The 24,603-nt window shown below is 41.4% G+C and overlaps 1 protein-coding gene across 2 annotated transcripts in view; it reads right to left on the bottom strand.

The window, feature by feature from the left end:
• The window catches only part of LOC128461508 (triple functional domain protein), a 76,409-nt gene that overhangs the window by 48,073 nt on the left and 3,733 nt on the right, over nucleotides 1–24,603 (bottom strand). For both annotated transcript variants that reach the window (XM_053446450.1, XM_053446451.1), the window contains exon 2: nucleotides 9,082–9,132. In XM_053446450.1, coding sequence (XP_053302425.1) covers nucleotides 9,082–9,132 — 51 coding nt within the window. The remainder of the gene's footprint in view (nucleotides 1–9,081; nucleotides 9,133–24,603) is intronic.

Below are 24,603 nucleotides of genomic sequence, written 5' to 3'. Positions count from 1 at the left end.
CCTCTGGCAAAGGAAACACTGGACTCATATTAAAGCAAAGCAAAAGGTGACACAACATCATAATTGCTACTGTGCAGATCCACGTAAATATATACGTTTATTCTTGTGACACGATCCAGAACTGATGTAAAGCCTCACAGGATCAGCTGAGCTCCCGATTTCTTCTTTTTCACATCTGCCCAGTCAAGAGTCATTTTGAAGAACAAGCATATTGAACTTATAGTTCACATTATCATCATCCACACTACCTACACATATAAAAGTAATTTCAATCTCCACTTCACATATGTATTAAAAGTTCAAAAGCACCATGGGAGGAAACGCTATGGACTTATCTCTGAATTTTGTTCATTCTGGCTCGTTGCTCTGGTATCATGGTATTTTAACATTTCAATTCAATAATTATTATTATACGCACACAGCACAGAGTCCCTTCACACCTTTCCTTACAGAATCTTCCTCACATCTTTCCTTGACCTCATGACGTTTTCCACCGGGGTCAAGGAATAGTGATCAGAGAGATTGTTGACCAAGGATTGTCAGAGAAAAGACATGTTATCTAATTTCTGTCTTTAACTAGAGTACATCTACAGTGTCTCAAAGTGGTGGTGAACACACACACACATTTATGCACACACATTTTCAGCATGCATTACATAATAGTACAATAAGTACACTGTAAGTAGGAGGGGTAACATCTCTGTCTCTCTGCCTGTTTTACTGTTGTGATGCAAACCTGAACAAAGACACACAGCCCTGTTGGGCACATGAATAGTGAATTGTACTCAAGTCTCTGTTCTCAGCACGTTGCCGTATTTACAAGTATACGCTAATGAGCCGCTTATTATTTTTCCACCACCGGAGGAGATTGATGATAATCAGGACTTGTCTCTATTTTTACTTTTCTTCCCTCCTCTCAATTTTCTCCTGACATCCCTCAGGGTGCCACAAAAAAACAATTACCATGATCAACTACATTTCCCACTGTGCTCCTGTACACATGAGGTTGATGCAGTAAGAGACCTCTTCCTCTAACTCGATTTCTGGGAACCGTGCACAGACTGGATTGCACTCTTTGTTGAAATAGCAGGAGTGTCAATTTAGGCTGCAACTAATAATTAGTTCATTATCTTCTCTACCAAGGAGGTTATGTTATCACCTATATCCGTTTGTTGCTTTCTTTGTTTGATTATATCTGCAGAATTATGCATAAAGCACTAAATCGATATGTATGGAAGGATAGAATGTGAGCCGAGAAAGAACATGCTACATTTTGGTGGGTAAAAATCAAAAGGTTCTAAAAACTCATCCTGGGCTTTAAGAATTTGAAGTGGGTATTTAGTTTGACATGTTATAGTCACTCACTTCTATAAAACTATTAACAGTCCATTTATAGTTGCATAGAAGGTAGAAGCTGACTTCTCTTTGCTTTAGTTTCCAATCATGTGCCCTGAAAGAACAAAACATAACTGATTCCTGATGCTGTGGTTGCCATGGCCAGAGCTATATTTGTAGCAGCTGTCAGTTCCAACCTGCGTTGGGAGAAAATATGATCCCACACACTGTCCATCATTTGATCTCTATGCCTTCTAATAAGAAACTGATTTGAAAAGAAGAATTTTGAAATTAAAACCTCAAACTGCCCGCAGATCAATATACTAAAGAAACTGTATGTTCACAATTGTAATGTATAACATTAAACTTTAATATAATGTTTAGCAGTATCCAACATTTAAAGCAGTGTTGCTGTGTCAAATTAAATGTCCACTGTAGATGTTGATGGTGAATTACAAGACGCACACCACACGAATGGATAAGTCAGCATATTTTAACCATGGAGTGGTTCATCCTCTGAACAAAGGACTATGTTTGAAGTTGCCCCCAAACTCTTTGTGTGATTGGTTGGCTGCCAGTGAGCAGGAGGATAATCAGAGGTCAATGAAAAATCTAATCTTGACAAGATGACAACCAGCAACCCTGTGTGTGTGTGTGTGTGTGTGTGTGTGTGTGTGTGTGTGTGTGTGTGTGTGTGTGTGTGTGTGTGTGTGTGTGTGTGTGTGTGTGTGTGTGTGTGTGTGTGTGTGTGTGTGTGTGTGTGTGTGTGTGCGTGCGTGGGAAGAGCACACACAGTGAGCACTTTGTGGCTCTGTGTGAATTCGCTACTGTATAGTAAAATTGAACGGCCACTGGATTAAGGTCTGACCCTCTGTAATCCCCCCCGAAAAACACAGACACACAGACGTTTGTACATCTATCTTAGTGAGGACATCCCATTATAAGTGGGTCAGAAAGTGATGACCGGCCAAAATGTCTAGCCTCTCCCAAAACTGGTCCTCACAAAGATATCTACAGACACAGACTCTTCTCAAGAAAGACCCTTCCCTGCTTCCAAACCCCTTTTCCCCACTTTTGCAGATTAACCACGAGTTTTACATTTTATCTGGAAATGTCTGAACTTAATAAGATTTTCTATAACTAGTCTGATGGTGAATACCGTGGCAAACCTTCAGTTGAGCTCATTTAATAGTGCTGAAGTGGATTTGGGGTGGATCTTGTCCTTTACCAAATACAAAAGGTACATTTAACCACACAAAGGCATCACTTCCCTGTGCTCTGCAGTGTCGTGGGACTGGAGAAAGTGGCACAGCAGCTAAATATAGAGTGGACAGGTCACACCCACCCCACTCACACAAGTGAATGGGGTGGGTGGACAGCCACACACAGTGAGGGAAAAGACAGATGGTTATGATGTATGAACCAATCAGTCACGGTCAAACCTGTCAAACACACACTATATTCTGTCGATCTACAGACTGCTGGAAAGAAGAAAAAATGTAATTCACTTCCCACTGATGAGTGGAGGAGGAGGAGTTTACAGCTCGTATTAAGGAAATGTTCTCATGGTGGATGTATACACATATATCCATCCAAACACAACCACAAGATGTGGTATAGTACCTGTCAGCTGGATGAGGGCGGAGCCAGTCTGGGCATATCGCCACTTGTGATTGGTTGCCCAGCAAGTCATGCTTGATCATTCTTCCACAAACTGTTAAAAACAAAAAATCCTTAAATTGCTGTGGATTTGGCTTCATCTGCTGCCGGGGGAGCGTAGTTCGCTGCTACCATCAGCTAATGATAGAGTGACTGGCCGCTGGGCTGAAGGGATCCCAATCCACTGTGGGCCCAGTCACAGCAGCTGAGGCTAATCCTGGGATTCCTGAGGGGAGATATTCCAACCCAGCAGACAACCAAAACCGCTCATTCTGGTGCCGTCTACGTATCCATATGGAAAAGCTGGTGCAAACATTTCCAAGCAGAAACAGGGCGATCGGTGCACACCATTTTGATGGGCTCCTGCACACGGTGAGGATGCATGGCCTCTGGGTGCACTTCATGGGGGCATTAGGTGAGCTGCTTATCGGCCTGTCTATTAGAAAGGCAGGTTCCTGGAGGTAATCCTGGATGTGTAGGAGGAGTAATGATTATAATATGCCTGCACTGCATTTATACACCCCGAGAAGCTGCTTAGCATTAGGAGAGAGACTCAAGATTGATGGGGAAACCCTAACAGTGCAGAAGAGGCTTACGCTACATCCATGTGAATATGTTTTATTTTTATTTTAAAAAACGTGCATTTAAAGACAAGCATTTCAGCTCCATATTAAAAATATTTCACACTCTATAATCACACAACTGAAAATGTGTACCCAGTGACCATTCACATACACAGGATACGACAAGAAGATTGTCTATTTACAATTGATTGCTTAATTGCAGAAAACACCACAAAGAAGAACTGTGACTTATTGGGACTGGGATTTATTTTCTTGGGCCAACAACAACAAGGAACTGTTACGAACCGTGTTAGTGAAGTTTTGCATCCACCATTGGTTTTTGAATCGTAAGTGATAAGCTCAGTCACTTTCACAATATTATTAACTACTATAGCTATTACTGCTTTAAAGAGAAAACAAATGCCTCACTAATGTAAAACAGCAATGCAGATTGTTTTTACCTGACTTACACTATCGACAGTAATAAGAGAAATCAGAGATGATCACATTTCCACTGTAGTAAATGAAAGAGTGTTATCTTCTATACCGTTAAAAAAAATAGGTTTCAGTAAAAATAAACCGAAATTAAAAAGATTATATGCGTGTGATAAATGATGAAATGGCTTAAAAAGATACGACTAGGGCTGGGCGATATATGAATTCAAATCAATATCATAACTACTTCAAACTGTGCTGTGTGTCTACATTACAGTAACATTTTCCAATATAGAAAATATTTGGGGAGCCCAACCAATCAATTCCTGAAGTTTCATTTCGTTCCTCATTTTATGTATAATCAATAAGCAATTAGCAACATCTAAGGAGGTTATTATTACCGTGTTGAAGAGGTCTTAATTCCGGAATTCAGAGAAACCGATGCCCATTGTTGAAGCCGTAAAATACCAAAAATAATCCAAAACTGAAGACAACAGTATCTTCCAAGAAGTTCGACAGTCCCATACGACAGAAATAGACAAAAAAACGGTCCAACAATATTCCTACACCTAAGTCAATTCCAATATTCTGCGATAGTCCTGCATCAAGTGGGTAGTGCTGAAGCGCAGCTAAACTGTGGCACTCCTCACTGAGAAGGAGCAAGGGAAGAGAGGGAAATTTCAGAAATGTCCATTGCTCTTTCATCGCTCTTTGCGATATGGTAACTACCACAACACACTCAGGGATCATTCCACGTCAGGAGTGTTGCTGGGTCGTGTGTGGGTTGGTGTGAGCATTCGTCAAAATATGTCAACACTCTACACTCACCTCAGAGGTGTGAGACTTGTAAGGGGCCTCCCAGAGGTCAAGTAGGAATTAGACTGTCTGATACAACGAAGCAGTTTACTCAACAACACCACTACAAGTCTCCCCGGAGACACTCTCTTAAATACATCGAGGGAGGGTTTAGCGTGTGCGATTCTGTGTTTACAAAAAAAAAATCATAGAGAATGCAACAGCTGCCTGAGCCCCGGCAGATGGAGTGTGAGCTGCAATGGGTGAGTGTGGGTCAGTCGGTTGAGGGAGGGGGAAAGTTGCCTACACACAACAAAAATAGTGCACACTCCCTAACAGCATCGCCCTTATCTGATTAAAGAGCAGTCACATAAAGGCCTAATCTCGTAATGGCTCCTGCAGCTGACTTACACACATCACTTCTGAACCAGCTGTTGCAGGACCAGAGAACCCGAACTGCGCACATGTGTGTACATCCCTGCATAGCTGTGGACTTCCCACATTCACGGCGTGACAGACATTCCTTGCTGAGGGATGTGTGGGAATGGCAGGAATTCCTCGATGCTGAGGGAGTGGACAGGAATAGGGCGTCCATGATCTGGACCCATGACCTACATCCTGATCACCAACGCTTTAAGAACCCTGTTTAGAAACAATTAGGTACCGGCCAATGTAATATTATCTAACAGCATCTGAATGCTTACTTTACTAATGAATACCACAATGTTTCATAGTCTGAAATGCTGAGATGTCAGTACTTGTCAGTATGAAAAGGTTTGAGTTTCCCATGGTAATAAATGTTATTTCAGCGACATGTGATGATGTGAAAACATTGTACAAAATGAAAATCAAATATAGTTAATGTCACAATTTTATCGGGTGTATCAAGTTGTCAAGGAAAACAACGTTAGTTATATTAGTTGGCTGAAAACACTGCTGACTGTGCCTGACTCACAACATTTTTTTTTAAGTGATGGCTAATTATATATGCAAACATATGAAAGCTGCATGTTCTGAGTCATCATCCTCAAGTTGTTGATCAATATAGAAGAAATGGAAATGAAATGTTCATCAGGGGCATTCTCTCATTTGGTTTCCCCATAGATTGTTCTCTCTTCCCAACAACTGACTTCTTAACTACTTTTCATTGATATTACAATTTCCATTTTTGTGACTTGTGTTTCTGATCTTCCTGTGTGGTGAACTGACGTTACCCAGCTTTTCTTCTGATTGGAAGATTCAATTTGCCAGCTCTGATTGGCTGCTTGGTGTTGCCTTACTGCACATCATAGAAACAAGAAGGGCTGATCTGATTGGCTGTTGGGATCAGACACAGCTGTGTTACTTACACAATGCACCTACTGTGGGTACAGCTGGTACTGGTCATGCCACTGTACACACACACACAGACAACAGTGGGTAAAAACACCAGTCATGAACACCTCCATGTTGATTCTCTTAAATTAAGATTAAAAGTATAAATGGAATCATGGGATCTTAAATCTAAAAGTTAGTTTGAATTTGACTCAATCAGCAGCCAAATATGCTCATAGCGTTCTTATTTTACAAAGGAAAATAATCATTATCTGTCCAGTTCTAAAAAAACTTGAGGTTTAAGTCTGGAGACTGTGCTGCTCTTCCATCTTATGAATCCTCCATCATGTGGGATGAACCGCTGACCAAACAGTCTGTCTTCTATTGCCACTTCCCTTTTCCTCACCACTCGGATTGCGAGTCAAAACCTAGGGCACCTTTTGGATTTGTTTGCACAAATTTTCAAGGCACTTCCAATGGTGAAGGAAGGCTGTAAAATAACCAAATTCCGTATCCATAAAAAGGCTTGTTTTTATTAAAGATTCTTTAGTGTTTGGTGACATAAACTTTGTTTTGTTTCTCTGTGAGCGGTCTAATGCTTACCTTTGCACTATTTAAGGTCATTAACAAGACCTGAGCTGCTGAACGTCAATAAAAACTGGAGAAATTGGTGTGTTGTAAAACTTTTGACTGGTAGTGTATTTAACAAGAGAAAACAGGCAATTACCGGCTATTGTTAAGTCTAATGATAGAGTGATTTGTTCCCATATTGTTAGCTGTAATTTGTGCCAATTCACTACAATGTGGGACAATACATCTCTCATATAGCAACTCTGTTAGGCAGAAGGAGGCAGGAATCACTGTATGTTTTACAAACACTACTGATCCACCTCAAAACCACTAGACCAATGTCTGAGGCTAGTTGTTGTATTCAAGAGATTAAGTGTGCACTGAAAGATACAAATTCCAAGAGGTCCTTCTGCAGCACTTATATCCCGCTGCATTAAAAACCAGGTCTTGTTGAACTGTGACAAACATCAAGCTGACAAAGTAATTGATTTCACAGTGCAACCTGGGGTGTTATTTTCCTCTCAACTCAGACTGTCCGGGTCCTTTCATTCTCCTCTCTTTGTCTCTCTCAGGCCAAATCTGAGATTTGGCCTGAGAGAGAGCAAGAAAAAGCACCACCTTCCTTTATCTCTGCCTCTTTCTGTTTTCTCCATCCGTCCAGACCTCTAATAGCAGGGTAGGCTAACTGAGCGAGAAATGGGCCAGGGTTACCCCAGCGACCCAAACAGCAGGGGAGGAGGGAAGAAAGAGGAGGGAAAAAACACAGAGAGACAAAGAGGGAGAAAAGGTTGCTTGTTATTGGTGCCAAGAGTTCATTCGTCCGGGTCTTTTAACACCAGCTGATCTCATTCTGACAAACCGTGACAAGACAGAGAAAGTCAAGAAAGATTTGGAAGTACATGTATATAATTCCAATCCAGAGAGTGAGTGAGAGTGAATTTTCGCCACTGACTTAAATTCTGTGCAGTGCACAGTGAGCTGTTTTCTTTTTACTTATTGACTTCTGCAGCCGTTCACTGTTAACAGTCTAATGTAGCTCTCTCTGCTGCAACCCCTTCTCTGCTTCAGCTCCTCCAATCTGCACAAATACGCCACCTGGAGGTGACGCCAACATTCAATTTCAGCCTTTATAACGCGACGATTACTGAGGATTAACACAAGTTTAACTACCAGGCAGACATAGAGAGACAAATAAGTAGACAGACAGACAGATGGAAATGGACAATCCCACAACATTCCCTCTGTGCAAAGCACACTTCGGCACATCTGTCAAGATCCTCAGGCATTCATTTTATTGCATAAGAAGCACTGCCCCCACCTCCCCTAGAAACCCACTCCTCAGCTGCCCAGTCAGACCAGTGGACGTGAATGTTAGGCCAAAGCCTTATCCCCTGCATCCCCAACTTGAAACGAAAAATGATAACTGTCAAGCACCAGAGACCTTCAGAGAAACGTCTCCCAGACAGCTTTACACAGACCGGCCCCACAGCAGCAAAGAAGCCATGTATTGTCTATATGATTGCATTTGTATCGTTTCCATCGCCTTTTTCTGCGGGCGCTGGACTAGTCTCCATCAAGCCCCGAGGCTTTGGAACAACCTGCCAACTCTCTGTCCTCCTTTATATCTATGGTTAAGGAGGGTTTGGATTTTTCAAGGCCAATACTGCAAATGCTTTTTGACTACAGCTATTGAAAGTCAAAAATTTGCACGTCTCTTCTTTTCAGCGTAGTCCATGAGGAGAGTAATAATCTTGAATATCAAAGTAGTCATATGTCTCCTCAAATGTCTCATTAAAGGACGACGGCACCGACTGGCAAATATCAACCGTCTGATATGACAAAACAAACCATCATCATAACATACTCTTAGGTTGGTCTATCCAGTGACAATAAATAATGGAAACTCAAGTATGACTGAGAGAAAGGGAAAGAAAAGATATGTCTTTTAGGTTGACGGAGAGGCAAACTGGGTAAATAAATCAAAACTGATGAAAGAGCACAAGCTTTGGGGAATATCAAATCTCAAATCAAACCATTATGGACAGGGACAGGAGTAGAAAAAGGGACGAGGAACGAAAGCGACAGACAATGTCCATCTCAACTTATGATGGAGAGGCTCCTGTCGCTACAGAGATGGGTGCTAGGGACAGGTACCCAATCACGGCAGGCGGGGGATGGTTTGTGATGGTGGAAAACCAAAAAGGGGAATAGGAGTAGAGGAGGCAGTCAGGCAGATATGATGGGGGGAAATAATGGTGACAATGACCTGTCTTTGTCACCTGGAACACTGAAATATTGATAGCATGCGTGCATGTGTGTGTGTGCATGTGGGAAAACAGCAGCACCACTGGGATTTTCTGTGTACAGTGTGTCTGGGTTGACATAGAGTATGTGTGAATGTTAGTTTTACCTCCAATCTGACTGGATACATCTCCTTTGGGTTCTTTAGGGAGGGATCCATCTGAAGGCACACACAAAAGAAGAGAAAATATTAACATGGGGTTCTTCAGAATTAGATCCTATTCAGGTTGTGGGATTGGCTCCAGTCCCCCCACTTTCTTTAACATTGTGAGATAGTTTTTAAAACCTTTCATTGATTTCTCAGAGAGTAACTTTTGGATCTCAATCTCGAAAAAAGTCTGGCCTACTTACGAGAAAGATATAAATGAATGTGAGCAAATCCAGATCTAGTGAATTTGAATACGGGTTCATTCTAACTTTCAATGTGATGGTCATAAAACTAAATTGGACAGATTCAAAATGTTTGGCGCGATGCTGGCACAAAATGCAAAGTCCAGGGATCATCAAAGACATTGCAGTTCATCCTTAGGGAGACATGAACCGTCTGAACCAAATTTTAAGGGCAATCCAGCCGAGCGTGGTTGAGACATTGCTATTTGGGCTAGTGTGGCTAAAAAAGACAATAAGACTTGAGACTTGTAACAACCAAGGGAAGACGGTGCCGTTGGTCTAGTACAAACAAAGCTGAGGCTTTCAGAGTAAGGTTTTCACATTAAATAAAGCCTGATGGAAAACTTCAACATTGGTTTGATCAGTAAAGCATAAAACCAAACCAAAATTGTCTCACTCGCAGGAAAAACTTTGGTTTATGACAAACACAGTTGAAATTTTCAGAAATCTGAGTGCAACTAATGAAACAAAAGGCTACTGCTTGTCTCAACCAGGTTATGGTCTGCTTACACTGGACCGGTGCCTCCAGGAGTCACTTTCTCATCACTATATAACTCATGACCCTGGCCCGCTGGTCTCCCAGCCAACACTACAATTGGCCTATTGATCCAGCCTATAGCCAGTGTGTGAGAGAAGCTGCTTCTGGGGCTGAGGGTAAGATGCAGTCAGTGTCATGTGCTGTCGACCTGTAAACAGGCTGGACGCTCGACTGGTTGACTCAGTGACACATGTTCCTTCTGTTCTGACTCAGGCGAACTCCTTCCTGTTTAAGCTCACGGAGTTCTGCATTCAAGCAGACAGCAGCTGGTGGTTGCACTGAATATGTGATCTGTACTGAAAATCGAATTACTAGAATAGTGTCAAATTTCGATATATTTAGACCTATACTGCATGTACATCTTCTCCATTCTACAATGTAGACTTCCACAAGCTAAAGAGCACGGAAAAGAAACATGTAAACACACTCTGATGTTACACACCTATAAAGAGAGTCAGTTACGACACATTTCATGGTTAAATGGAATTACCACACTACTGTATTTACCATGAAATCCCTTGATTCAAGATTTCACTCAGTGGGTCTGTGTTATGAATTTGTGGATTTTTACTACAATCTGGTTTGAGTTGACTGATATAACAATATACATTGTTTTGTTGATACAAAACCTATTGCCTCAAACGCCCTATTGTATATTTCCACATAGTGTGTCACAAATTACACTCTTTAAGGCAATATTTTATGGGGAAAAGCAGGCAGGAAATTTGCATGAGGGTACCACAATCTGATATGGAGGAGAAACAACGTGACAAAAGAACAGCAGAGATGAAATAAGCAGACACTGCTGTCAAATGGACATGGTTAAGGTGTCAAAAGTCGTGACTCGTGTCACAGCCTAGAAGTAGTATATTTCACTCCACAAACCTAGTTTACCACCGATGCAAGATCCGTGTCAAACAGTAGGTTACATAGAGAGCCTATGGATGAGCGTTTCTTAAGTAAAGTGCTCTTAAAAGACCTCAAACTCAAAGACAATATGCAACAATATGTATTGTTGTGTAGACATTAAAATGTGATATTTTGGTTATATTGCACAGCTCTATTACAGTCCCACCGTTACTGTGCTAGGTTGTAAACAGCAGCTAAGAGTAATAGCGGTGACAGCTTAGAGTTTCAATTAAGTAATTGCTTGAGAACCTACAAGAGTGAACTTCTAATTAAAGTAACGGTGCTCTTTAGATTTCAGTTGACTCTATCACTCTTGCTCGCATGCTTTCAGTTGCAAACACACAGGAAAGTGATCATTCAACTAACGCCATGTTCACATCATACTGCATTAATAGATGGGAAAGATTCCCACTGCTTGCATGACTGCTGAGTTGGTTCTATGAGGATTAAAATACTCAAGCTGTGGCCACGCTTGACGGATTGGTCACTGTGTGCGCCAACTGTGATGTGGACACGGCGACTCTCCCTACTTGCGCTTGAGGCGTGGTGACTCATTGAAGTTTTCTCCTAAACGATTGGTGTCGCCGCTGAGAAAAATACACCACGCCACCAGGAAAAAGCTTAGGTAGAGGAGGAAACACCAACAGAACAGTTTTGACACCAGCTGGTTTCCAGGAGCACATCTGCTTCTTTGCCTTGACAAACCAGTCTGTTTTTTTCAAAAATGTCCTTTTGAAAATGGGATTTAATTTATGCTACAACTCGATGTGATATCCCGAAAGGTGCTGCGTCAGCCACACGGGAGAACCAATGATGCCCACAGGAAGAAGACTCTAGTTTACCATGAAGCGATGTTTCAATCTGCTGTGTACCAAGAAAATGATAATGAAGGAGAAACTCTCTATTTCCAAAGATGTACAACTCTGTCATGAAGGGATCAAAGACTGTGCAAACTCTCGGTGTTGAATATGACATCATACTTTTTGTTCAATTTCTCAGGCACTTCCACATTGATAACTGCCGAGGCGGATAGATCAAAGCTTTTCGATTAAAAAACAAGTTTCCCCAGTTATAATTATATCTTGAATGTTTGTTACCAGTCCCACAAATATGGAAACAATCAAGGCTCTATAATCGACATGTATTTGACTTGCTAAAAAGCCCTTGAACAAAAAATAGATCTCTTTCCAGCTCCATATGAAACCGCCCATGACCCCTGACCTTCAGCCAGTATCCCTCATATTAAATGATCCCTGCAGCCATTGTGATATAATCGTTCTCACCATAAAAGCTGGGTACTTTCTGTAGTGGAGGAAAGTGTAAACTACCTCACCAGACAGCTGCGATCTAGCAACACAGAACACATAAAACTGCACACGAGTAAACAGCCAATGCTCATATTCACAATAGAAAGCTCTCGCACACAAACACAGTGTGGGAGAGCAGAGCGGAGCAACTAAGACACACAGTGATCTCAGGTTTTTTTCTTTAAAGCCTTGTACCTGGGAGAACTTCAGAGAGAATGAATGAGATGAAGGGGAAAGGAGGGGAAAGAGGAGGGAGAGAGAGGCAGAGAGAGGGAGAGAGAGACCAAACACCCACATACTTCAAATATTTGCAATGCCGAAGATGTCCACTTAAGCCGCAGTGTGCAACAACATAATACCAGACTACAGTAGCGGTTGCCCACAAATTATCACAATCTAAACAATGAGACTTGAAGCCGAGCCAGAACTCAAACACGCATGGACAAAGAGGGGATAAGACGTAACTTATGTGTGTGTTATAGAGACACAGATACACGTGCATTCTTGAATGGAGGCTTCTTCTCTGAGATGTGGCTAGTAGAGCAATGACCACACACCCAAGGCCAAGTTTGTTACAGACCATTGAAGGATAAACACACCACTAAAACGTCAGCTGAGCTGTTTGGATAAAGTTAAACAGATCCCACACACCTCAAACAACCATTGAGGAAATGACAAAGCAGAAAAATGCAACCGGCCCCAAACCCACAAAACATCCTAACTCTCTTTTCTGCGGAACATGCAAACACTCCGACTTATTTAACTTACCTGGACCTCAGCTCCGTTGCACAGTGCCCACACTATATCCTTTAGTGAGATCCCTTCCACACACGGCCCTCTCTTATCCCGACACACACAGTTTCGGTCTCAGAGCCCGCGCTAACATGAGACCACCCTTTCTGTGGGCCCCTGCCTTCCCCTTCTCGGCAGGCACACTCATCGTTTGACTCACACACAAAAAGGAAAGACCCCTATTCATTTAAAAATACCTATTGTCTAGCTCACACCGACTGAAATGAGGTGTGAGGCACAAAAACAATGACCCTGCTGTCAAAGTTGTCGTGGAGAGTGTAGTGATACATGTTGTTGTCAGGGTTTGTTCAGCGTTTAAATGTCAAGGGCCAAGGGATCAACAATCTGCACGGATTATGGCTGCTTGGCACGGATCTGCGTGTGGCATGATCACAATGAGTGAAACTTGTGAGGATGCATAATGAAACTTCCAGTGGAAGTTAAAGGGACAGTGAAAGGGTTTTGTGTTTTTGTTATCTTTGTGTCTGTTTTTGAAGTGAAATGTTTCGTTGCTGTGGTTTATCCACTGCACTACTCAGAGACAGAAAATGTCTTGGTTGAACAATATGATCGTTAAGCCATTTTCATGTCTGGAAAGTTAGGTCTGGACATTTTCTGGAGTTCGCCTTTCACATGTAAAGAATGCAGCAGCAGATTTTCCAGGTCAGACGCGTTCACAACAACTGGAAAAACCGAACAGTACATTCAGTGGCGGGGGAGGCATCGGGATACATGTAGAAATAGATATATTCTTTATCAACTTAAGTTCTCAAATCTAAGTTTCAAGTTGACATCTTCGTCTGTGTCTTCACATGTATGACATCACCTGAGATATTTGTATTCTATTGTTTTTGTCAGTTTAAGGTCTGCCATTTATTAGAATTGTCATCAACACACCCATGCTTTCATTATTAACTTTATCCTGCTCTCGCCATTCTCTCACCGGCCAACTCAGACATTTTACTACAGGCTGGTAGGAAAAGTTTTGGAAAACGTGAGGCAAAACTGACTAACTCTGCGTACTCACACACAGCCACAGTGGAAACCTTCAGGAAATGACTGGTGTTGAGTGCACGTGTGAAAGCAGTGCTACTGTCATATGGCTTTATGTGGAATTAAGAGTCTCTGCAGTTGGTGCTCTTTCCTTTGTTTGTTCAGCCATGATGTTCGCCACTGCTCTGCCAGCCTTTGCTACAGGAAGAAAAAAAGTCCCCCTTCATTTTCTTACTCTCTTCTAAACAGATTATTCTACTTAGTTATATTGCACAGTGTCGACCTCACAATGGATAGTAAATCAGAATGTAGGTCACCGGCACCTAAATATCTTCCTTAAATAAATCTGATTTTAAAGAGGGGGAAAAACAACTTAACATGGTTAAACTCTGGGAGATTACTACAGTATGTAGTTATAGTGATCTTGTGGTAGTTAAAGGTAAACTAAAAAGAAAGTTAATCAGAGGCTTACCTTCATCTAATTCCATCCATCTTCTACCAAAACATAGCCGCAGCGTAAACATGATCTCCATGAGATTAGAACCTTATGTTTATACGAGTAAATTGTATCCTTAACACGAGCGTCTACTTCGGTATGACTCATAGTGCTTGTATATAAAAAGATGAACTGTGCAGAGATCAACTACCTAGCCAGTTCTTCTTCATTCCATACATCACTACCTGTAAACCCAAGTACTTTTAACAACACTCGGCTGAAGAAAGACTATGTCTAGAACACATAAATCTACCAATAAATCTCTCATCAAAACAAAGTTGATGAGCAGGAGCAACGAAAATATATGACATGTAGAACAGATTATTCATCAAACCGGAAATCTTCCGTCCTGAGGCTCAAGAGAGCTTTCCAAGAGTGCCAGCTGCCTTCAAAATAAACTACTCTAATCGCCTTCTTTATTGTATTAACTTTTGGTTCTGAACTGAATGTGTGTATAATTCAGTGCCACTAGCCTCCACTTCAAAACATTCTTCTAAACTTCTGTCTGTATCAGTCCCGTACCTACATGTTTAATATGACTGTGTGGGTGCGTTCAGCTGACAGGTTGGGTCCTTGTCTTATTGGTTATCATACCATTAAGTATTTTTTTCCTGCTTTATCTTATATCCACGGCCTTGACTACACTATACGCGGATATTCGATTGAACAGATATTTCGCCTCAGTTATAGAAAAAATCTCTGTCTACTTGATCTTCATTTCACAAAATATCGCCATCCAGGGGTGACCACAAAAGCAACTACAATCACTCAAACAAGCATGCCAGGCCAGTAGGTGGCGATAAAGTCTACATCAAAGATCCAACAAATACCAGGGAAGAAAGTTGTGGCACTAGTAATATTGGGCGCGACAGATGCCTGTGAACGCTGGTAATGTGGAGCACTGATGCTAAATTTAGCTGCAAACTTGTAATAAGACCTATAGTAGTTCTAACCAAACTTAGAGAAACCACTATATTTGTTGTTTTGGTTTCTGGTGCACAGTCATAACAAAAAGCAACAGAAGGCATGCACAAAGTAAACTGTCACCATTGTTTCCCAAACGTTCTTCTTTACATATACACACAGAAACCAGAGGTTTTTTTTACTTGCACTTTGTTTGGCATTTGTTTAAATCTTGTTTTAGTGACTAAAAAGGCTGTTTGCATTTGAACAAGAGGCTCAAACACCGGAGGAAAGTTCATTTCACAAAATACCCGCATCAGTGTTGAAAGGGCATTCATTTTCCAGTTGTTAATACCTCTATACAATGAACATTTTTTTTTTTTTAAATTAAGAAATTAAGATCAGTGTATATGATGGACAAGGGGCATTAATATGTGCCATGGGTCACCAAATTTGGGCTTGTACGACCCGAACTACTCCATATCCTTGTGGGCATCAGACATTATTGTCTCCTGCTCTCGCCTGGGATACCAGTTGATAAATTGTCCCCATTAAATACTGTAGCCAGGAAGAATAAGCCTGTCCCTGCACTAAAGATCAGGAGCATTGCTTTAGACTGTTTCCTATGGCCATCTGGGACCCCATCAATGACCTCAGTAGTCTGTGGCCTTTTCTTTTATCACCCACAAAAGGCCACTGACTGTGATGTTTACAGCAGATCGATTCCTCCCAGTTACTGGCCCTTAACAGGAGAGAAAGGGGGAAAGTGAGAAGTAGAGGAGAAGACACAGAAAGAGAAAGTGAGCAAGACGGGGAAGGCAACAGTGAGATAGCAGTTTTGAATGCACTGGAGACCCAAAGAAAAAAAAGGAGTACAATGGTCTTTCAGGACTTGTCCTAGTTCGGCTCACTCATTCTCTGTCTCTTTCTACTCTCTAAATCGGAGCAGCGACCACTCTGACAAATCTTTCACACCGATCCTAATCAATTGCAAGCCACTTCAATTATTTTATAGATTTCTTTCAGTAACCAGTAGTAGCTCTGTTAACACAGCTTAGCACACACATCTACACTTCTCTTCATTATCTCTCCAAGGTCTCTCTCTCTCCATCGCTGAATTTCACAGCTCCTCCTGTTCTCTCTCCTCCACCTGCACAGAGTAGATTTTCTTTATTTCCCTCGAACACGACAATAACGCCATTCACTCACTCCCGAGGCTTATTGTTTATGCTCCTCTTACAAGAATGCGTAGAGAAAATCTGCACAAGTGAGTTCACGGTCACTTGCAACCTGCACTCATCTCCCACTCCCCTCCAACCTACCTCCCGTCTTCTCCTTTATCTCCATCTCCGCTTCTCCATTTTTCCTCTTTGCTCCCTCAACTCTTTTCGGTCTCTCTCTCTCTCCTTGTAGCTTGTTTTTTAGAAAGGAGCAGACGGGCGGCAAATTTTCCCCAAGCTCACACCAATTAGCTATTACGCCGGAGAAATTACAGAACGAGAGCACAGTAGATGAGGAAAAAAGTGGGACAGGCTCCTTTTTATAAACACAGAGAGGCGAGAGGTTCGCGTGTGTGTGTGTGTGTGTGTGTGTGTGTGTGTTAAAGAAGAACCAAAAACTCTGATTTATAAATGTAACAAATAACCCCATACTTATTTTCCCTTGCTAATGTACTAAAAGACGACAATTGACTAAAAAAATGTTGGTAAAACAGTACGAGTAAAGGCAAACTCACACTACCCCATTTCACTTCCTATTAACGACTGACACTGTCCTTAAATACTTGGTTCCGCTTGACCAGATGCAAAAGTATCTGATGGTTATGTCACTATATCAGCAAACTTCTGCTTTCTCAGTTTGGTTTATTTTTCTATGTAGACTGTATGCACCGTAGGTAAACTAATGAATCCAATTGCAGCACATTAGCCATTCCTGAACTCAATGGCCCACATCAAGATCACAGACACAGACCATCACTATTAGCACTTATCTGCCAGCCTTTGCCCTTATAGTCCGTATCATGGCGGCAACCTGTGTGTCTGTGTGAGTGGCAAAGGCAGCGATAGTGCAGGCTTCTGCCGACCTGGTTTTCAGAGGTCCGCTGGTAAAGACATAACGTAGGTCAGTTGGACAGACATGGTAACTGTTGTTACTATGGTGACAGACTGTCTTTTGTAATGGACATAAAACACTGAATGCAGCCATTGCATTGAAAGCTGTCCGTTCTCAGTACATTGTGCAAAGTTGCAATATCTATGTTTTACATCACTGATACAGCCTAAAATTACATTTGACCATGCTAGAAATAAAGTTGTTTCTCTTTAATCTAGCTTATAAAAAAAACACACACATAAGTAAACAAACCAACAGGTGTGGATACAAAACCTGATAAAAAGGTCCATTATATAGACCTTGTGGACAAAATGACTGCTCACTCAAAGCATCTCAATTGCCTCCTGGTGGCTGGCTGCAATATAAGTCCCACCTCCTCCATGTTAGTGGATGGAACATTGAGCAATCAAAAAAGTAAAAATACAGGTAAAATATATGTTTCTGTTATTGTAGGTTTTCTTATCACACTGGGGTTTGTTCAGCTATTAATCTTATCCTGTCGTTTGCCTTCATTTTGTTGTTTGATGCTATAAAAGAAAGGAGTGAAATGTCATGATAAACAACTGAGATCGACTCGCGATTGGTCGAGTATGTTTATTTACAGGACCTTGATACCACGACCGGCCTTTGCCCTTATAGTCCGTATCATGGCGGCAACCTGTGTGTCTGTAGGAGTGGCTCAGGTAGCAATAGTGCAGACTTCTGCCGACCTGGATAACAGAGGTCCGCTGGTAAAGACATAACGTTGGTCAGTTGAACAGACATGGTAACTGTTGTTACTATGGTGCAAACCCAGCCTTTTGTTGTGGACATTAAAAGCTGAATGCAGCCATTGCATCTTAAAGCTGTCCTCACTCAGTATATTGTCCAAAGCTGCAATATCTAGGTTTTACATCACTGATTTAGCCTAGAATTACATTTGACCATGTCCTCGTTTGGATAGAAAACGGAGCAGTGATGATGTTTACATGAGCTGCTTATAGAATATTCCATTCATATTCTCGTTTTTATGTTGCAGAGCTTAGCAACGGACTTAAGGCGACAGAGCCTTTTCCATACCTGCACCCCCACCTGAAACTTTCTTCCAACACAAATCAGAGATTGCACTGACCTGTCTACTTTCTGTCAACCATCCTCAAAAATTGAAATAATGGTTAGTTGCAGTAGCACATTATGTTGTAATACACTTTTACAGTCCTTCAACCAAGTTATCAAAAAGTATTGTGTTGGCATCAGTAGAGAAAATACATTATGACAATGTTATTGACAAATTTATCAAATTTGTTACAGCTTGTTTGTGTGTGTGTGTTTAACCATGTGAACTGACCTATCACTAATCCAGGTCCCTCTCTCCACCCCTACGCCTACGTACGAAAACACACACGCACTCACAGTAATCCCAGACAACAAACACCAGATTAGATTAGGTCAACGTGCGTAATCCAATGAATTGTCACCTATAACATGGCTAATGCTGTTAAAGCTGACATCATCACAACATCACACACCTGTGCTGCTGTCACGCAGCTCTGCTGTCAAACACATCATCTATAGATCATGTGTTTATATTGTGTGTTTAAATCAGCAGATTTGTTGTTAAATCTGTTCTTGGCCACCGCTTTCCCACACACACCCTATCCTCTCTGAGCAGGGCTGCAATCTGTTCACTATATTATTAATAACACAGACTTTCTGGTATAATGACACTGTTTTTTTATATATATATATATATATATATATATATATATATATATATATTAACCAGGTTTTAGTCTAAGCATGTACATTAACGGCAATCTTATTAAATCAAATTCTGTAATGACCTTACTGCAGCATAGCAAGACATGCATGGTTAATATAATATATATATATATAGATATATACTCTTTTCAAATGCCTTGGCCTCTCATTGGTCGGCTGTTTCAGGAAGCTTTCCACATGCTGCCATGTACGGCTAATACTGAGAGAGACATAACTTGTTTACAGGCATTTCACTGTTGGTGAAGTGAAGGTTGTTCCCTCTGAAATTCAATCTGGGGTTTTTTGTTCTGGTTTAGGGCTTGTATTACTGTGGTACGCCTAAAAGTTCACGCTGACATCATACATGCTTTGGGCTACGAGCTAAGCAACGCTCACTTTCATTTTTTCCTTCATAGCTTCACCCGCCGTGTTCTGATTGAAAAATGACAGTGTTTTGTCTAGCCACGCATCTGTGGGCTGGCTCATCCGACCATTTTTGCTGTGGACCCCGATCTGTCAGGTCAAAAAACCTTATTGCCTCTTTTATGGTTTTGGTTGTCCCCAAAATCTTAATTGTGTTTCAGTAATTTCCAGATGTAAATATATAACCCACCACCCTCACTTACATTGTGCAATACAACATTGCAATTGATTCCTTCCTGGTCTGCATTTGTAAGTGAGCTTATCAGATTTTTAAGGCGACCTTAAAAAAATCCTCAACCTCCATGTGATAGATGTAAACCACTAAACCTGCTGTGGTGCAGTGAAGGGAACTGCTACTGCCACCATGGGAAATGTACATCTTGGCTCACCACAAGAATTGTCGAGGCATATTGAACAAAGAATAAAATGAAGCAGGCAAAACCAGAGTTTTCACACTGAGAGACACCATTGTTATGCCAAAGTAAACCTAACCCAGGTGACCAGTTCTCACAAGCCTGCGATATGATACATAGATCAGCAGCTCAGGCCTTGAGCAGGATGATGTATTGTGCCTGCTTGGAATCAGGTTTTCCCTCAACCAACATTTTTCAAGAGTAAGTTGAAGTTACTATTTATTTCCTGAATAATTTAAGCATCTTTCAACTTATTGTTTTGGTTTTAAACGATATGACTGCTCCCTCAAAATTAAGCAGAAGCATCTCAATTGCCTCCTGGTGACTGGCTGCAGCATAAGTCCCACCTCCTCCATGTTAGTGGATGGAACATTGAGCAGTAAAAAAAGTCAAAACACAAGTCAAATTTTGTTTTATGTTAGTGTAGGTATTTCTTATCACACTGAGGTTTGTTCAAGGGTTAATTTGATCCGGTAGTTTGCTTTCAATTGTTTTCTTGATGCTGTATAATAAAGGGTTGAAATGATTTATAACTGAGACGAGTCGACTGAGTCGAGTATGTTTATTGACAGGACCTTGATACCACGGCTCCTCTCCATGATCACTAATGTGCAGACTTTGGCTCCAAATGACATCACCAATGAAATAGAGCAGCGTCTGTTAGATATTTAAGCTTCATAACTGGATATTGTGAGAAAGTGTCATCCATCTTAATACAGGCTTTGGTCTTATACTTTAAAAAGTGATGTCGATATGAACCTTCTTAGTATTTTTTTTTAAACTAGTCCCTCTTTCCGGCAAGTTTACGAGTGGGTAGGATTTCTGTCACAGGATGTGGAGTAACAGTGGGTAATTTACAAGGTTATTTGCCAAACATAACATTTTAATGTTTTCTTTGAATTCTGTACAAGTACAAGCATTTTTTCTAATCTGAAGTTTTAAAGTGTGAGAGAGAGAGAGCGAGAGAGAGACCAGTCATATCTCTGTGATTAAATGCTAATGATTTACTAAAACTTTGATCTTTCTAACCTGGCCTCCAACAGAATAGAAAGAGGAAATAACAAAATCATAATCCCTCCTGAATTCACAGCAGCCTGAGAGGAATCAGCATTGTCTGACAACTGTAAATCTGCCTTTAAAATGTAATGCAGCTGCACCTGTCATTATGGATGAGAAAGATTGTGTGTTTACTCAACGACTCGTGGGAAAATGAGGGCAATTTAAATAATTTAGTATTTACCATCCAATACCCAACAGATATTTTCAAAAATGTTCAGCTATTTTCTCTGCAAAAATATGAGAAGATGACAAACAGAGGTTGTTATTCAGGACATGAATATAATGCTGTTAAAATAGGTCCGGCAGATGATGGTTAGTTATATTATCTGGAAGACTTTTCTGTCCAAAACAAAAATGTTATGTTGATGAAATCCACTTAAATGTGCATGTTTTCGTCTGTGTCACTAATGGTTTTCAAGTGCCTGAGCTGCTGGTGCTGTTACCGTGTGTTTAGTGTTGCATTTATGTTTCATTTTGAGGGATGAATGTCTTCCTAACTGAAACATCACATTTGTAATGCCACAATAAAAGGAACAGTTGGAGTAGAAGCAATGTGTTTTCATCCCCATGTTTTGGCTTATACTTCAGGCCATTCTTAAAAGCTTTTTACACAGCCATCCATTTGCCCTCGATTGAAGCCGCCCGGCAAATAAAGGGATAAAATCTCTTAACCTTCATCTTTGCCTCCAGCTGGCTTCCATTTATTATTTCTACGCAACTTTTTTGCACAATAGTATATTCTACATTGTTAAAATGGCCAATGGCTGTGGGGAAGCAGGAGAGAAAGTAGTACACTGTAAGCTTAACAATACAAAGACAGGGAGAAGATGAGATGGAGGGAACAGCGACAGGGTCAGTGAGAGCGGCAAATCCGAGACAGCGCTTGTGTGAGTAAGTGTGAAATGCAATTGAGAGGGAACAGCGGCTGCCTATCACAAAGCCCCTTGTACAGGGAACCACATGATGCCTGGGTGTCATAAAGCATTACCCTCGATTACTCAGCCTCAGCAACTAAAAACTTTCTTCCTTATCCTCAGAGTTCTGTGCTCTGAAGCCCCGGTTGATCCAAATACTAATCCTACACTCTTTAAGGGCCTGTTCAGACCTGGTATTAACATTTGTCCTCGGATATCTTATGACAAGCGGTAAGAATTGTGTTTAGGACACTGGTATTCAAATGCATCCTGAATGTGTCTCCTGTGACCACTTTCAAATCTCAAACTCCGACTCTACAGGCAAACAAACACACAAGTTATTTCTCACAACCAAGACCCAGTTATGTCCGATATCACTGTGTTTGTGTCTGTGTGTGTCTGCATTAGCGAGCGAGCAAGCAAGCAAGAGTAAGAGGTATCTAGAGGAGTTAGGAGTTAGGATGGCTGAATGAATTTGGGTATCAATTATGTGTTGTTCAATGTTGATATTGTGGCTGTAGATACAAACAAATCAACCTTTAGACACTGAGAAGCATACAAATTTTGCTTCATTGTGAAACTACAGCAGGTCAGAGACATCAGATGACTGGGGTCCTTCATATGTGGCCCAGGACGCTTTTGCATTCACAGAAGCAGAAGATTATGGCCGCAAGCGTCCCAGACCACTTCTGATTGTGGTTTGAGTTATCTGATCTCCAGCGATTAGGCTGCAGAGCTGCACTAAGCCCTGACTCCTTGTAATCAGATCACTCAGGACAGACGTTAACGCCAGGGTCTAAGTGCAACACTGTCTGAAGAAGAAACAATCATAATATGGTTTCATTCCCCACCAAAACAAATAGTGTAGATTTTATAAAACACTCTTGAACTCTAACTGTAGAAAATTGTTGCGAATCGATCAGCAGAACTGCTTCATCATGTGGTAATTATATTTGTCAGAGTTTTATATTTTGCTGGAATTGGCCGATCACGAACATTCGGTTTCTCAATTTCATTTCTGCAATATCACAGATTCTGCGGCTCTGATTTGTACCATTCTTTCTTTAGATCTCTCTCAAACACAATCCCTCAACTTCACTGAATTACTAAATTGCTGGAGTATCCTTTTAAAATTAGAAGTGGGGTGGGGTTGGCAATTGGAGGCTTTGGTTAAAATACCATGTTTCATATAATGTTGGTTGGCTTGGACCAACCTGTCAAGTACAAAGGAAAAACTAAATCTATTTTATCAAGACAGCAGCAGCATGAAGGACAACAAACACAGTTTTCATTCATTCATTTCTATCGATCCATGATGCACCAATCATGTGTCCACTTCCATCCCATAACACAGGATGATCCAAAAAAAAAATCTGCTTTGTACAGCAAAAGGATGAAGCATTTGCTCTCCGTCTGACTTGGCAGCTTTAAGCCCGGAGGAAACCTTTACTGAGGAACCTCAATCAGTCTCCATCTCCTGGATCAATATCCATTAGTCTCACAGTGCGTGTGCATGCATGCATGTGTGTGTGTGTGAGTGTGCGTGTTCAGACCTCATCCTGGGTGAATGGGCCTGAGTCATAAATGCAAGCTCCCTGGATCAGATTTCTCTCCGTCTCCTGCTGGTCTGTTTCACTCGCTTTCCCACAAACACACTGAAGCTCATTCAAACATACAGACCAACCTTATATACAACATGTTGCCACCTCTAAACATTCATTCATAGCGGCCTGGCAGTGCAGACGGACGTTATTTTCTTTCCCCCACTGTGAATAATACCCTTCGCAGCCGACAAGTAATAACTGTATGAAATCAACACTAAATCAGCCTTTTAGTCGTCAGTGTGGTGAGAGATATGCTTGACGCAGAATTGCTTGATGATTGACAACATGCCACAACAAAACTCCCTGCTTCAGAACTCTGTGTCCTGGGTATTAATCTCAGTCTGGAAGACGGGGGGGAGAGAGCGAGAGAGAGATAGGAAGCTTTTTTTATTAGTTGTCATTTTGCATCAGGACAGAAGTGCTCAACATGACGCAACAAGAACGAGGGAGGGAGGAAAACATGAAACAGACATTGGCGAATCAATGCTCAGACGGCAGACAGAGAGCAGCGCAGAAAGTAAAGAGGGAGGACATTAGAAAGACAAAGAGGCCAACGCCGCAGGACGGAAAAAGAGAAGGAGGATGGAGCAGGGGATGGGGGGGCTAGCGTGGCCCGTGGCAAGACACTCAAACCTGTGCATGTCGGAACAAGATTCCCAGATCTATGAGGAGGAAGTTCACAAGCAAAACAAAGAGGAGGGCAGACCGAACGTGACACTCAAGCCTCACACCAAGCATACTATACAAAGCCATTGGTAGGCCATCTAAAGTAAGGCCGACAGTGGTTTCACTACTAAGACGACTGTTTCAGAACAAGGATGCTCCACTTAGAACTCATCTGGAGTCAATTAGGGTTGAGCTAATGAGTAACCTAACTAATGATTATGTACAATATGAAGTGGAAATAATGCTAAAAATGTGTTATTAGAAGCATTTCTTTGTCCCCAGTAGCTACACATTGTTTGGAGACAAAGATTTGATCACTTTCACAATGAATGCAATCTCACTTTTACAGTAAAAATCGTGTCTACAGTCATC

This window comes from Pleuronectes platessa, chromosome 18 (assembly GCF_947347685.1).
Source record: "Pleuronectes platessa chromosome 18, fPlePla1.1, whole genome shotgun sequence".
NCBI lineage: Eukaryota > Metazoa > Chordata > Actinopteri > Pleuronectiformes > Pleuronectidae > Pleuronectes > Pleuronectes platessa.
This window is presented reverse-complemented; position numbering and strand designations above follow the sequence as displayed.